The sequence below is a fragment of the Salvelinus alpinus genome, chromosome 7 (genome assembly GCF_045679555.1).
Source record: "Salvelinus alpinus chromosome 7, SLU_Salpinus.1, whole genome shotgun sequence".
Lineage (NCBI taxonomy): Eukaryota > Metazoa > Chordata > Actinopteri > Salmoniformes > Salmonidae > Salvelinus > Salvelinus alpinus.
Window position 1 is genome coordinate 22,964,198 of NC_092092.1, and position 15,632 is coordinate 22,979,829.

A 15,632-nucleotide genomic window follows, 5' to 3' on the forward strand; every position below is an offset into this window, starting at 1 on the left:
TGGATGAAAGAGGATTTTAGTGCTACCAAGTTTTCGGAAATCTCACACCAGAACAGTTATTTCAGATTAAATACAATCTTAAATACACACAATGCGTGTGTGTGTGTGTGTGTGTGTGTGTGTGTGTGTGTGTGTGTGTGTGTGTGTGTGTGTGTGTGTGTGTGTGTGTGTGTGTGTGTGTGTGTGTGTGTGTGTGCATGACTCCATTGGTGTACTCTGTACCTCACTAGCTTGGAGTGAATCTGTTGCCGGAGTTCCTGCCTCTCGGTCTCAGAGGTGCGAGGCAGGATGTTCTTCTCCTCCAGCTCTCTCTTGCTGGGCCGGTTGCCCAGTTTGATGGCCAGGGTGTCCCTGCGGCGGATCTTACTGGCTAGGGAGCCTACAAAACCAATAATAATCATGAAAATCTAGCTAGTCCCTTCCTCCAGCCTACGCCATGCAGGCTGCCCCCAGAGAGTCTTAAAATGGGCTGAGTTAGAGGACAAGAGTACGGCTTTATAGGAATGTGTGCTGTGCAGTAAATATAAAATATAAGTCAAGAAGTACATATAAAACCACCAATAAAGAGTGTGGATACACAATAAGTGAGATTGTTATCAAGGTTGTTTTCATTGTTTGTAGTCCTTTTATTTTGTTTTTGTTTCTAGTCCTTGTTTCTAGTGCACGAGTGGCTACGGACTAATTTGTTGCAAAGGCTGGACAGACAGACATTTAACACATGCTGACTACAATGAGCTTTAAGCTTCTATATCTGTGACGGATTCCTTACTTGTGGTATACTCGTCCTCCTCATCCTCGTCTTCGTCTCGGTAGAGGATGGGCCCATCTGAGTCGGAGTCGCTGACTGTGGACTGGTAGTCAGACTCCGTAATGCTGTCTGGGATGACTGTAACCTCTGGGCTCTGCAGGTTAACACTGTGGAGCTTCTTCTCTCCAATCCCATTGGTAGGCCTGGAGTCACATCATCAAAACCCTGATAAACCATTCTTACCTGATTGATTTATCTTGTCTTCTGATTTATTTATCATGTCCATTGTTTTCCTTGTTGCATAATGGAAAATGTCGATATACAAACTCTAATGAAGGGTATATAGACCAAAAACGTTGGTGAAAACAGGCCTTTACTTTCCCAACAGTCTTTTCCTCATGAATCTGGTATCATGCAAGTCATGTAAACTATCATCTTTCCAAATGGTTTAAGGCCTATAACACAGACAGAGCTCTGTGACTTACTGTCCCAATTCAAGTTAAACCAGTTCAGCTCAGGGCTATGAAAGCCATTTATGACATCTATGCTGACTCAGACGTGTGTGTGTGTGTGAGAGAGAGAGAGAGAGAGAGAGACAACCATTTGCCACACCACCAAATGTTTAAATAGAGGGCTGAAATAGGTTACTCCCTATTACACAGCAGCCATTATGAATTATGACAATACTGAATCCAGGTAGCGGTAAATGGTAAACAAGGCTGCTGATGCTGCTAAAATATTTACAGCATTTTCTGGGCTTTGAACTCAAGCTGTGGTGCCGTTCATCATCAGAACAGTACTTCGGCAACGAGGAGCCATCTAAGAATACAGCACATAGTAAAATGTAAAGGTTGAAAACTAAGAACAACAGCTTTTAGAATGCATACTGTGAGTGGTAGTGACTATAAGGTAGAGTTTTGTACATTTATAGACTTTGACCTTTGTGATGACCTTACTGTTGAACACATGATCAAGTGCAATACCAGTGGGAAATAATCCAGTAAAGCAAAACCTATCATAATTATGTTCCCACACAGGATAGCTTTTCACACTGCTGTGCCATTTTCTGCAGTACTGTGTGACTCCCAATGCTAACCATCTCAAGCTGCAAAACACTGAGGATGACGAACAACATTGCCACATCATGTAATACAGTTGAAACTTTTCAAATCGATTTACACTACACATGCAGTAAGAATTACACCATGCATTCAATGGAGTTTTCTAAAGCATACTGTACTATTTTGGGAATCATGATTGCGTTAAAGAGCTTTCCCACCAATGCCACCAGATTTCATTCTAAAGTTTCATGACAGCAATTATGATGTAAGACAACATTTTATTTTCTTCCGTTTGGAGGAGACGTTTAATTCCAACCTGGGTCAAATATATAACTCAACTATTTTCAAATACTTGATTTAATTGGCCTGGTTCAATGGAACAGTCCCAAAAGTGCAGAATTCAAGCTACATCAAGTGTACCTCACATATCTTAAATACTTTAAAGTGTGTTTGACCCAGGTCTTCCCATAGGGTTTTTCTGCATTAGAAGCCTATAGATCTGTGTTGCAGTATCGATACATACCACTGACGTTTCTCTAACTCATGGTCTGCGTCCCCCGACTGTTGCCCACGGTCACCACCTCCATCTTCCCCAGTCCCCAGGGCTTCCTCCATGGAGCTCTCGCTATGAGACTCGGTGAAGAAAGTGTCCTCAGTGGCGTTGTTGACCAGAGGGGCCTTTTCCCCAGGGTCCTGAGGACTGGCTCCTGAGGCATTGTCTCTATCCATTCCAGTCAGAGAGGAGTCATCCTGAGCAGCAGGCCTGCCCTCTGGGCCAGAAGAGTGCTCCTCCTTGCACCCCTGGTTCCCATGCCCATCCCCAGGGCCCGGGACCCGCCTCTCCCCAGAAAGGCTGTCTGTCTCTGGGGAGGCCTTGGGAGCTCCAGAGAAGCTGGAAGGGTCAGTTACTAGTTGGAGGACGCGCTTGTTTGTCTTCTCTGTCCCAGTTGGGTTGGCAGGCCTGTCCTTGGAGGTCTTTGTGGTACGCGGTGTGGACGATGAGGAGGATGAGGACTGGGCCGTGCTCTTGGATGTGCCTCCAGTTTTCTTAGGATGAGAGGATTTGGCTGAGAGGAGAGGAAACTTCATTAGATTTATGTTAAACACAACGGCAAAAACTGTCTGATGTCCTGTAGCGTTTTATGCGCTTTTGTTAGTGCCTTAATGTCAAATGACCTGCCCAGGCACTACAGATGATCATGAGCCTTTTGTCTAAGTCTGACACATTAACAATCAATGATGCATTGTCCCTGACAAAAAACACATATTACTTCTATAGAATGTTGGGGGTCATGTGACGGAATAAGAAGAGTAAAATTATTATTATTATTTGGTTGGTGCTTATATTTGTCCTATTTCACACATGTACAAGTGTGTATTATAAGCATTCATTTTTTTGCATATCCCAACTCTCCCTGAGACACCTTCATAGAGTGGGGTCATGGCCAGGGTCTAAGAGTCAAATATTATTAGTGGCTGTGAAAGAGGTCGTAATGTAGATAAGCCATTTGGCAGATATACAAAAGCTATTCAAAACCAAATAAACTACTGACACTCAACAAGAGAACAATGTGCACTCAAAATTATTATAGGCAGAGGATAACAATGGATATTAAACAGAAACAGAAATATCAAGAGCCCAAAATCTGGCATTTCTTCTAAGAAACTCATAAAATACCAAGTTAGGCATGCCCATTACAATCAACACAATTGTCCCTGGGTAGTGCAGTTTACTCCAGTGGGGTCAAACAAGTCACATGCACGGACGCTGGCACACACACAGACACGAGACATGGCCACATCGCCCTGGGAAACCAAACGATCCATGAACCAGATAATCATGCACCAAAGACAAAAAAAAGCAAGGGTTTTCAGAAACCCTCGGAGGCAGGCAGGCAGGCAGGGGAACAAAGATGGGACACAGTACACAGCGTATCTTATTGTAGTGCTATGCTGTCTGAAAATGGAGAAGTCTCTGCAAGCAACTCTCTGTACACACTCTCCTCACTTCCTGTTTCACAACAAGAACAATTAAACTTTAAACTACTGTAAATCCCTAGCCTTCTAGCATGGACACTACCATTCAATCCTGAAGGGGAACAAGGAGGGATGGACTGATGGACGGTGGGAGGCCTTCCACATGCGAAGACGGGTACATTATCCATGCCAACAGGGTTCTCTCCCAACCAACCAGTGCCACTGATACTCACCGTTCCCAATGTAATTGTTTCGAGGGTTTTGTTTGGGTGGCAGAGCGGAAGCTTGCTTGCCTGTGCTTTTGGGCAGCTTTTTAACACCAGCGGTCCCGTCCCTGCGCCCTGCTGTAGCCCCACCAGCTGATTTGGGAGGGGCGGTGGTGGGATGTTTTTTAGCCTCCCGCGTTCTGGCCTGGTTTCCTTTTGGAGTAGCTTTGATTTCATTCCTTACTAAGAGAGGTAGAGGGGGGAGCAGAGCAATCTCTCCTGTAATTTACCAAACCCAGAGGGAGGGAGTCAGGGAGAGACAAACACAAGGGTGGGACCATGTAGAAAAATTTGTCTAGCTAATACTCGTAAAAGTCGGGAACGGAAAGTGGCTCCATCATGTGCATATCTAAGGTAGGAAGCGAAGTCTAACAGACATGACCTCCAACCTAATGTGTATTATAGTGATGGGAGAATCTTTTTGTTTGTTTGTTAATACAGTTACATATCGGGATATTATTTTAGATGATATATCGTATTGTTTTGACAATATAGCACTAGTTGGCTGCACCGGCACCAAAACTCCAGTATCTTCTTCTCCATCTTCTTTTTAGCACTCTTTTCATCACTTTTTTTTCCATGACTGATTAAAACTCGTTGCGCCCTGTATGATACAAGGTATGTATGTTTGTATTTTTATTTATTTTATTTCACCTTTATTTAACCAGGTAGGCTAGTTGAGAACAAGTTCTCATTTACAACTGCGACCTGGCCAAGATAAAGCAAAGCAGTGCGACACAAACAACAACACACAGTTATACATGGAATAAACACAATATACAGTCAATAATACAGTAGGGAAAAAAGTCTACATACAGTGTGTGCAAATGAGGTAGGATACCGGAGGTAAGGCAATAAATAGGCCATAGTGGCAAAATAATTACAATATAGCAATTAAACACTGGAGTGATAGATGTGCAGAAGATGAGTGTACAAGTAGAGATACTGGGGTGCAAAGGAGCAAAAATAAATGAAATAGATAACAGTATGGGGATGAGGTAGTTGGATGGGCTATTCACAGATGGGCTATGTACAGGTGCAGTGATCTGTGAGCTGCTCTGACAGCTGGTGCTTAAAGCTAGTGAGGGAGATATGAGTCTCCAGCTTCAGTGATTTTTGCAGTTCGTTCCAGTCATTGGCAGCAGAGAACTGGAAGGAAAGGCGGCCAAAAGAGGAAATGGCTTTGGGGGTGACCAGTGAAATATACCTGCTGGAGCACGCGCTACGGGTAGGTGGTGCTATGGTAACCAGTGAGCTGAGATAAGGCGGGGCTTTACCTAGCAAAGACTTATAGATGACCCGGAGCCAGTGGGTTTGGAAACAAATATGAAGCGAGGGCCAGCCAACGAGAGCATACAGTTCGCAGTGGTTGGTAGTATATGGGGCTTTGGTGACAAAACAGATGGCACTGTGATAGACTGCATCCAATTTGCTGAGTAGAGTGTTGGAGGCTATTTTGTAAATGACATCACCGAAGTCAAGGATCGGTAGGATAGTCAGTTTTACAAGGGTGTGTTTGGAAGCATGAGTGAAGGATGCTTTGTTGCAAAATAGGAAGCTGATTCTAGATTTAATTTTGGAATGGAGATGCTTAATGTGAGTCTGGAAGGAGAGTTTACAGTCTTACCAGACACCTAGGTATTTGTAGTTGTCCACATATTCTAAGTCAGAACCGTCCAGAGTAGTGATGCTGGGCGGGCAGGCAGGTGTGGGCAGTGATCGGTTGAAGAGCATGCATTTAGTTTTACCTGCATTTAAGAGCAATTGGAGGCCACGGAAGGAGAGTTGTATGGCATTGAAGTTCGTCTGGAGGATAGTTAATTAACACAGTGTCCAAAGAAGGGCCAGAAGTATACAGAATGGTGTCATCTGCATAGAGGTGGATCAGAGCATCCCAGAGTCCCCTCTTCACTGTTGATGTTGAGACTGGTGTTTTGTGGGTACTATTTAATGAAGCTGCCAGTTGAGGACTTGTGAGGTGTCTGTTTCTCAAACTAGACAGTCTAAGACACTTGTAGACAAATGACATGGCATTAGACATGAGACATTAGACATGACATTAGACATGACATTAGACAAAAGACAGTCTAATGTACTTGTCCTCTTGCTCAGTTGTGCACCGGGACCTTACACTCCTCTTTCTATTCTGGTTAGAGACAGTTTGCACTGTTTTGTGAAGGGAGTAGTACACAGGGTTGTACGAGATCTTCAGTTTCATAGCAATTTCAGTTTCATGGCAAATTACTCCCAAGGATGAACCCGACTTGTGAAGGTCCACAGTTTTTGGAGGTCTTGGCTGATTTCTTTTGATTTTCCCATGATGTCAAGCAAAGAGGCACTGAGTTTGAAGGGAGGCCTTGAAATACATCCACAGGTACACCTCCAATTGACTCAAATGATGTCAATTAGCCTATCAGAAGCTTCTAAAGCCATGACATCATTTTCTGGAATTTTCCAAGCTGTTTAAAGGCACAGTCAACTAAGTGGATGTAAACTTCTGACCCACTGGAATTGTGATACAGTGAATTATAAGTGAAATAATCTGTCTGTAAACAATTGTTGGAAAAATTACTTGTGTCATGCACAAAGTAGATGTCCTAACTGACTTGCCAAAACTATAGTTTTTTAACAAGAAATTTGTTGAGTGGTTGAAAAACAGGATTTAATGACTCCAATTTATGTGTATGTAAACATCCGACTTCAACTGTATATACAGTGTGGCAAAAAAGTATTTAGTCAGCCACCAATTGTGCAAGTTCTCCCACTTAAAAAGTGGGATTTATTTATTTATTATTTTCCACCATTATTTTCCACCATTGTTTTCCACCATTATTTTCCACCATAATTTGCAAATAAATGCATTAAAAATCCTACAATGTGATTTTCTGGATTTTCTTTTCTCATTTTGTCTGTCATAGTTGAAGTGTACCTATGATGAAAATTACAGGCCTCTCTCATCTTTTTAAGTGGGAGAACTTGCACAATTGGTGGCTGACTAAATACTTTTTTGCCCCACTGTATAAAATATATACAGTACCAGTCAAAAGTTTGGACACCCCTACTCATTCCAGGGTTTTTCTTTATTCTTAATATTTTCTACATTGTAGAATAATAGTGAAGACATCAAAACTATGAAATAACACGTATGGAATCATGTAGTTAACAAAAAAGTTAAGTAAAAAAAAAAAGAGAAGAAAAAAGAAGTTAAACAAATCAAAATATATTTTCTTCAAAGTAGCCACCCTTTGCCTTGACGACAGCTTTGCACACTCTTGGCATTCACTCAACCAGCTTCATGAGGTAGTTACCTGGAATGCATTTAAATTAACAGGTGTGCCTTCTTAAAAGTTATTTTATGGAATTTCTTTCCTTAATGCGTTTCAGCCAATCAGTTGTGTTGTGACAAGGTAACGGCGGTATACAGAAGACAGCCCTATTTGGTAAAAGACCAAGTCCATATTATGGCAAGAACAGCTCAAATAAGCAAAAAGAAATGACAGTCCATCGTTACTTTAAGACATAAAGGTCAGTCAATCTGGAAAATGTCAATAACTTTTAAAGTTTCTTCAAGTGCAGTCGCAAAAACCATCAAGTGCTATGATGAAACTGGCTCTCATGAGGACCGCCACAGGAAAGGAAGACCCAGAGTTACTTCTGCAGCAGAGGATAAGTTCATTAGAGTTACCAGCCTCAGAAATTGCAGCCCAAATAAATGCTTCACAGAGTTCAAGTTACAGACACATCTCAACATCAACTGTTCAGAGGACACTGTGTGAATCAGGCCTTCATGGTCGAATTGCTGCAAAGTAACTACTACTAAAGGACACCAATAAGAAGAAGAGATTTGCTTGGGCCAAGAAACATGAACAATGGACATTAGACCGGTGTAAATCTGTCCTTTGGTCTGATGAGTCCGAATTTGAGATTTTTGGTACCAACCGCCGTGTCTTTGTGAGACGCAGAGTAGGTGAGCGGATGATCTCCGCATGTGTGGTTTCCCACCGTGAAGGTGTTGTGATGGTGCTTTGCTGGTGAAACAGTCAGTGATTTATTTAGACTTTCAAGGCACTCTTAACCAGCAGGGCTACCACAGCATTCTGCAGAAATACACCATCCCATCTGGTTTGAGCTTTGTGGAACTATCATTTGTTTTTCAACAGGAAAATGACCCAACACACTTACAGGCTGTGTAAGGGCTATATGACCATGAAGGAGAGTGATGGAGTGCTGAATCAGATGACCTGGCCTCCACAATCACCCGACCTCAACCCAATTGAGATGGTTTGGGATGAGTTGGACCGCAGAGTGAAGGAAAAACAACCAACAAGTGCTCAGCATATGTGGGAACTCCTTCAAGACTGTTGGGAAAGAATTCCAGTTTAAGCTGGTTAAGAGAATGCCAAGAGTGTGCAAATCTGTCATCAAGGCAAAGGGTGGCTACTTTGAAGAATCTCAAATATCTTTTGATTTGTTTAAACCTTTTTTGGTTATTACATGTTTCCATATGTGTGATTTCATAGTTTTGATGTCTTCACTATTATTCTACAATGTAGAAAATAGTAAAAATAAAGAAAAACCCTTTAATGAGTGGGTGTGTCCAAACTTTTGAATGGTACTGGTACTATATACACAGTACAGTATCCATCTATCTATCTCAGAAGGGTTGGGGGGAAAAAGCAGAAGACAAATGTCCATCTAGTATGGACTAATAAAGTGTATCTTATAGAGTAGGATCATTTCTCTTTACATTCTTCTCATCTGAGCTATCACGACCAAGCTCCTTCAATAAAGCAACAGATTATTGCCAGGCAGAGCCCTCAGTGCCCGGGCACTTTAGATGAGGCATTGTCTGGGTATCTGCCCTGACAGGGTGCCAAATGGCTCCATAATGAACTGAGACCAGTGCGGGTCTTCCTGACCAGCTGAACCACTCTGAATATGTTGTTGGAGAGAGATCTAGCTAGTCATCCCAGTTTGTCTTTGGTCAGCAGTATTAAGTGGGCAGCAGTATTATTTATTTATTTTATTTAACTAGGCAAGTCAGTTAAAAACAAATTCTTATTTACAATGACGGCCTAGGAACAGTGGGTTAACTGCCTTGTTCAGGGGCAGAATGAAAGATTTTTACCTTGTCAGCTTGGGGATTCGATCTAGCAACCTTTCGGTTACTGGCCCAACGCTCTAACCACTAGGCTACCTGCCGCCCCAGCAGTAGATTGGCTTACTATTGATCTGAAGAGGCCAGTGCTCTGGCTCCAGTGGTTCAATAGAGGCCCACATTGTTATGCTCAGTAGAGTACTGAGGGCCTTTGATCATTGCAGAAGTGACAGCCTCCTTTTGTCTGCAGGGCTTAAGAATAGGGGATTTCTGCTCTTTCGTTTCCCTATCTGACTGTCAAGAAGATTTAACATAGGTGTATCTGGATACATTCTGCTGGAGTGTGCAGCATTATGCCTATCGGTCAGGGGCTACTGCTAAAAGATCAACAGCAATGGAGACGTGTTAATGGATATGGGATGGAAAAATTGAATTGAGGAACCCCCACAACACTTAAAAAGCTTCAGATGGCAATACTCCTGCAGGTCTAAAAGGGTGATATTGACCATTAGTGGATGGTTTATTGCAGACTCCTGCTTGGAGGTCAAAGCCAAAATAGGAAGCGCTAGTGGACACATTATTCAATTGGAGCTCACCGAATGGATTTAGACCATGCCATTTCATTTAGCTTTGGCCTGCTTGCAGACAAACATGTTAAAAGCATTCCAGTATACCTGCTTTGTCCTCAGCATTCTCCGACCCTTCTGTCTTCTCCTCCAAAGGTGTTTGCGGAGACTCCATGTCAACTCTGACCTCATCTGACCCCACACTAGGCGTTGCATGGCCATTTAGATTCTCAGAGTTCACTGGCTCCTCTGGTGCAAATGAAACATTTAAGAGTTAGCAGGGGGTGAGAATGGGGTACATTTTAGCTGACATTACATGACATTTAACTGACAGCTATTTTACTACATCCATTAATTATACAGTACACACAAGGAATGTAAGAAGAAAGGAGGCTTCCGTCTCGAGACATTTACCATTAGATTAGCTCCCCTAAGAACAAAATTACATTTGTCTTCCTTGACGCAGATTTGAGGTAATGTTACATTGGCGTTTAACAATGCGTGGGAGGGGACTTACGTACAGTGTACCAGGAGGACACAAACAACTTAGATGGAACTGCAGTTTGGGTTTCTTCCCCATCGTAGCAACAGCTAACATCAGGGAGTATTCCACTCCCTGATGACGTAGAGGAAAACGGGGGTTTGGGGCGGGACTTCTACTCAATATATTTGGGGCGGTGTGGGGCGGAACTTCTACTATAATAAACAAATGGAACACTCAGCAAGCACACTGTTAGATTTCATACATTTTCCCGCCATAACTCACCTTGATCGGGAATGAGAACGCCTCGTCTTATCAGTTCCTCTCGACTTTGCCTCGTGGAGATTTTCCTCTCCAGAACTATGGAGATGAGCATGGCAGAGTTGTTAATCATTGACCAGATGCAGTCATTAATTCTATGCCTTTTGCAATGACAGGGGAGGATATTACCCACTGCACCCCCCCCCCCCCCCCCACCACACACATTAAGTTAGGGATTAAATAAAAGTACAGAGACAATTACACAGAGGAATCAATTACAACAGGCCATGTGAAAGACGAACAGCGTAGGGAAATGGTTCCATGATGCAGTCGGGAAAGTAAGCCCATTAAATATGTAAATTATGATCCCTCGAAGGCTTTATGGAACTCCGATTCTCTATCATGTTTTTATTTATTTTTATTTCACCTTTACTAACCAGGTAGGCTAGTTGAGAACAAGTTCTCATTTACAACCGCGACCTAGCCAAAATAAATCAAAGCAGTGCGACACAAGCAACAACACAGAGTTACACATGGAATAAACAAACATGCAGTCAATAATACAATAGAAAATGTCTATATACAGTGTGTGCAAATGAGGTAGGATAAGGGAGGTAAAGCAATAAATAGGCCTTAGTGTCAAAATAATTACAATATAGCAATTAAACACTGGAGTGATAGATGTGCAGAAGGTGAGTGTGCAAGTAGAGATACTGGGTTGCAAAAGAGCAAAATAAATAAAATAAATAACAGTATGGGGGATGAGGTAGTTGGATGGGCTATTTACAGATGGGATATCTACAGGTGCAGTGATCTGTGAGCTGCTCTGACAGCTGGTGCTTAAAGCTACTGAGGGAGATATGAGTCTCCAGCTTCTGTGATTTTTTCAGTTCGTTCTAGTCATTGGCAGCAGAGAACTGGAAGGAAAGGCAGCCAAAGAAGGAATTGGCTTTGGGGGTGAACAGAGATATACCTGCTGGAGCGCGTGCTACGGGTGGGTGCTGCTATGGTGACCAGTGAGCTGAGATAAGGCGGGGCTTTACCTTGCTAAGACTTATAGATGACCTGGAGCCAGTGGGTTTGGCGACGAATATGAAGCGAGGGCCAGCCAACGAGAGCATACAGGTCGCAGTGGTTGGTATTATATGGGGCTTTGGTGACAAAACGGATGGCACTGTGATAGACTGGATCCAATTTGCTGAGTGTTGGAGGCTATTTTGTAAACGACATCGCCGAAGTCAAGGATCGGTAGGATAGTCAGTTTTACGAGGGTATGTTTGGCAGCATGAGTGAAGGATGCTTTGTTGCGAAATAGGAAGCCGATTCTAGATTTAATTTTGGATTGGAGATGCTTAATTTGAGTCTGGAAGGAGAGTTTACAGTCTAACCAGACACCTAGGTATTTGTAGTTGTCCATATATTATAAGTCAGAACCGTCCAGAGTATTGATGCTGGGCGGGCGGGCAGGTGTGGGCAGCGATCGGTTGAAGAGCATGCATTTAGTTTTACTTGTATTTAAGAGCAGTTGGAGGCCACGGAAAGAGAGTTGTATGGCATTGAAGCTAGTCTAGAGGTTAGTTAACACAGTTGTAACGGCGTTCCTCCTCCTCTTCATCCGAAGAGGAAGAGCAGGGATTGAACCAAGGCGCAGCGTTGTGATAATACATGATTTATTTAAACAAGGAACGAAAACACGAAGAACACTTGATAACTAACAAAATAACAAAACGGAGTAGACAGACCTGGACATGCGAACTTACATACAACGAAGAACTCACGAACAGGAAAATGACTACACAAAACAACGAACGAACGAACGAAATGAACAAACAAACCGAAACAGTCCCGTATGGTGCAACATAGACAGACACTAACACAGGAGACAACCACCCACAAACAAACAATGTGACCCCACCTACCTTAATATGATTCTCAATCAGAGGAGATGAAAACCACCTGCCTCTAATTGAGAACCATATTAGGTACCCAAACCAACATAGAAACAGAAAACATAGACTGCCCACCCAAACTCACGTCCTGACCAGCTAACACATACAAAAACTAACAGAAAACAGGTCAGGAACGTGACAACAGTGTCCAAAGAGGGGCCAGAAGTATACAAAATGGTGTCGTCTGCGTAGAGGTGGATCAGAGAATCACCAGCAGCAAGAGAGACATCATTGATGTATACAGAGAAAAGAGTCGGGGCGAGAATTGAACCCTGTGGCACCCCCATAGAGAATGCCAGAGGTCCGGACAACAGGCCCTCCGATTTGACACACTGAACTCTGTCTGAGAAGTCGTTGGTGAACCAGGCGATGCAGTCATTTGAGAAACCAAGGCTGTTGAGTCTGCTGATATGAATGTGGTGATTGACAGAGTCGAAAGCCTTGGCCAGGTCGATGAATACAGCTGCACAGTATTGGCTTTTATCGATGGCGGTTATGATATTGTTTAGGACCTTGAGCATGGCTGAGGTGCACCCATGACCAGCTCGGAAACCAGATTGCATAACGGAGAAGGTATGGTGGGATTCGAAAATGTCAGTGATCTGTTTGTTAATTTGGCTTTCGAAGACCTTAGAAAGGCAGGGTAGGATAGATATAGGTCTGTAGCAGTTTTGGTCAAGAGTGTCTCCCCCTTTGAAGAGGGGGATGATCGCGGCAGCTTTCCAATCTTTGGGGATCTCGGATGATACGAAAGAGGTTGAACAGGCTAGTAATAGAGGTTGCAACAATTTTGGCGGATAATTTTAGGAAGAGAGGGTCGAGATTGTCTAGCCCGGCTGATTTGTAGGGGTCCAGATTTTGCAGATCGTTCAGAACATCAGCTATCTGGATTTGAGTGAAAGAGAAATGGGGGAGGCTTTGTCAAGTTGCTGTGGGGGGTGCAGGGCTGTTGACCGGGGTAGGGGTAGCCAGGTGGAAAGCATGGCCAGCCGTAAAAAAAATGCTTATTGAAATTCTCAATTATCATGGATTTATCGGTGGTGACAGTGTTTCCTAGCCTCAGTGCAGTAGGCAGCTGGGAGGAGGTGCTCCTATTCTCCATGGACTTTACAGTGTCCCAGAACTTTTTGGAGTTTGTGCTACAGGATGCAAATTTCTGTTTGAAAAAAGCTAGCCTTAGCTTTCCTAAATGCCTGTGTATATTGGTTCCCAACTTCCCCGAAAAGTTGCATATCGCGGGGGCTATTCGATGCCAATGCAGTACGCCAGAGGATGTTTTTGTGCTGGTCAAGGGCAGTCAGGTCTGGAGTGAACCAAGGGCTATATCTTTTTCCTGGTTCTACATTTTTTTGAATGGGGCATGCTTATTTAAGATGGTGAGGAAAGCACTTTTAAAGAATAACCAGCCATCCTCTACTGTCGGAATGAGGTCAATATCCTTCCAGGATACCCGGGCCAGGTCGATTAGAAAGGCCTGTAGCGATGAGACAAGATAGTAATTACTAACAATTGGATACCACGAAATTGGGGAGAAAAGGGGGTAAAAAAATAAAAAGGCCTGCTCGCTAAAGTGTTTTAGGGAGCATCTGACAGTGATGAGGGGTGGTCGTTTGACCGCAGACCCATTATGGACACAGGCAATGAGGCAGTGATCGCTGAGATCCTGGTTGAAGACAGCAGAGGTGTATTTGGAGGGCAGGTTGGTTAGGATGATATCTAATGAGGGTGCCCGTGTTCACGGATTTGGGGTGGTACCTGGTAGGTTCATTGATCATTTGTGTGAGATTGAGGGCATCAAGCCTAGATTGTAGGATGGCCGGGGTGTTCAGCATGTCCCAGTTTAGGTCACCTAACAGCCCCTAACATCATTAATAGTACTTGCATGACAATCTCACAGTGAAGTGTTACATGAGCCTTTAGGTGAGATTGTGTTCAAGAGAATGGATTGGTACTAACTAGAGGCTGTCCAAGGTGAGATAAAAGGAGTAAACTGCATAGGACTAATACAATACCTTGTATGACTAGGGCTGTGGAGGTCTTGACATTTTATCAGACGGTTATTGTCATGCAAATGACTGCCAGTCTCGCAGTAATTTACCTTTTAATTAACATAAAAACACGTTTAGCATCTCCAAGGCCTCCACGCATAGGCCTACAAGCCACTGATGAGCGTCTTTGGAACATCTACATTTTAAAGAGTAGAATAAATCAATTTACTATACATCACAATAAATCCATTTCAGGCAGGTCTAAAGAAACATTATGATATGAAGAAAATGTATTTCAGAAGAAAAGAATATGAAAAGAATACTGTATGTTATCTGGCTATGCGCCATACCATAGGCTGTAGGCTAGTTCATTTAGCAGACAAGATATTGCTTATAAATCCTGTGCCATTATTTTATATTATTTGATTTTATAGTAAGAAGAATATAATTGAACTTAGCTGGATAAAATAGAAAAAATATATTTTCCCATTTTGGAGTGAGTGAGCATATGGAGTGGCTATGTTGAGCGTAAAAGTGATCATTTGAAACAGGTCCTATATGCTAGATTTAGAGTTATTTGGCAACTTTAGTTGTGAATGATACAAACCTTAGAATGTATATGGGACTGCATGGTGCAACTATAGGCTATTGAAGATTTGAGAAAGCCACAAAAAAGACTTGCGCTCTCTGTTCCTTGCCTCAGGCTGCACACACTCTTCTCTCATCACGTGACCATATTTCACCCATCAGACTATTCTGAATGTTATCTTGTCTTTACTAATATGTCAAAGTTGTTTTGATTTAGAATGGCCCATTATAAAATGGGCAAGAACAGGTGTAGGGGAAAAAAGACATGTCATCCACATGCACTCGAATGGAGAATGGAGGCCTATATCCGGGAGCTTGTTTTTCAATCATGCAGGGTAGGCTACTCTGGTATTATAGTGGAGCATGTGCTTAATATGAGCAGCTGAAAACTAAATATAGTAGCAGCTGGGATCCTCCTCTTTTTAGTGGCAACCATCAAAACTCTGCTTTCACACTGGGCTCATAGTAACACCTATTTCACTCCACTGTTTGAGGAGCATGCAGCATCTCGCTGTGCGACAGGTTATATTCCGCCAAAACTCTGTATGCCACGGGCTGTCCAACCCTGTTCCTGCAGCTTCATTTGGGAAACAAAGTCAAATCTGTTAGGGAATATTGATAGTAACTTTTTTTCGCAAGAAAACATTTC

At 42.9% G+C, this 15,632-nt stretch overlaps 1 protein-coding gene across 4 annotated transcripts in view; it reads right to left on the reverse strand.

The window, feature by feature from the left end:
* LOC139580609 (phosphatase and actin regulator 2-like) overlaps positions 1 to 15,632 on the reverse strand; it is a 58,562-nt gene that overhangs the window by 9,431 nt on the left and 33,499 nt on the right. For 2 of the 4 annotated variants that reach the window (XM_071409461.1, XM_071409460.1), the window contains exons 3-8: positions 10,483 to 10,557; positions 9,825 to 9,965; positions 4,020 to 4,235; positions 2,333 to 2,876; positions 770 to 951; positions 223 to 379 (exon numbers count right to left, since the gene is read on the reverse strand). In XM_071409461.1, the coding sequence (XP_071265562.1) occupies positions 223 to 379; positions 770 to 951; positions 2,333 to 2,876; positions 4,020 to 4,235; positions 9,825 to 9,965; positions 10,483 to 10,557 (1,315 nt within the window). The remainder of the gene's footprint in view (positions 1 to 222; positions 380 to 769; positions 952 to 2,332; positions 2,877 to 4,019; positions 4,236 to 9,824; positions 9,966 to 10,482; positions 10,558 to 15,632) is intronic. The other 2 variants (XM_071409463.1, XM_071409462.1) reach the window with 1 other exon arrangement.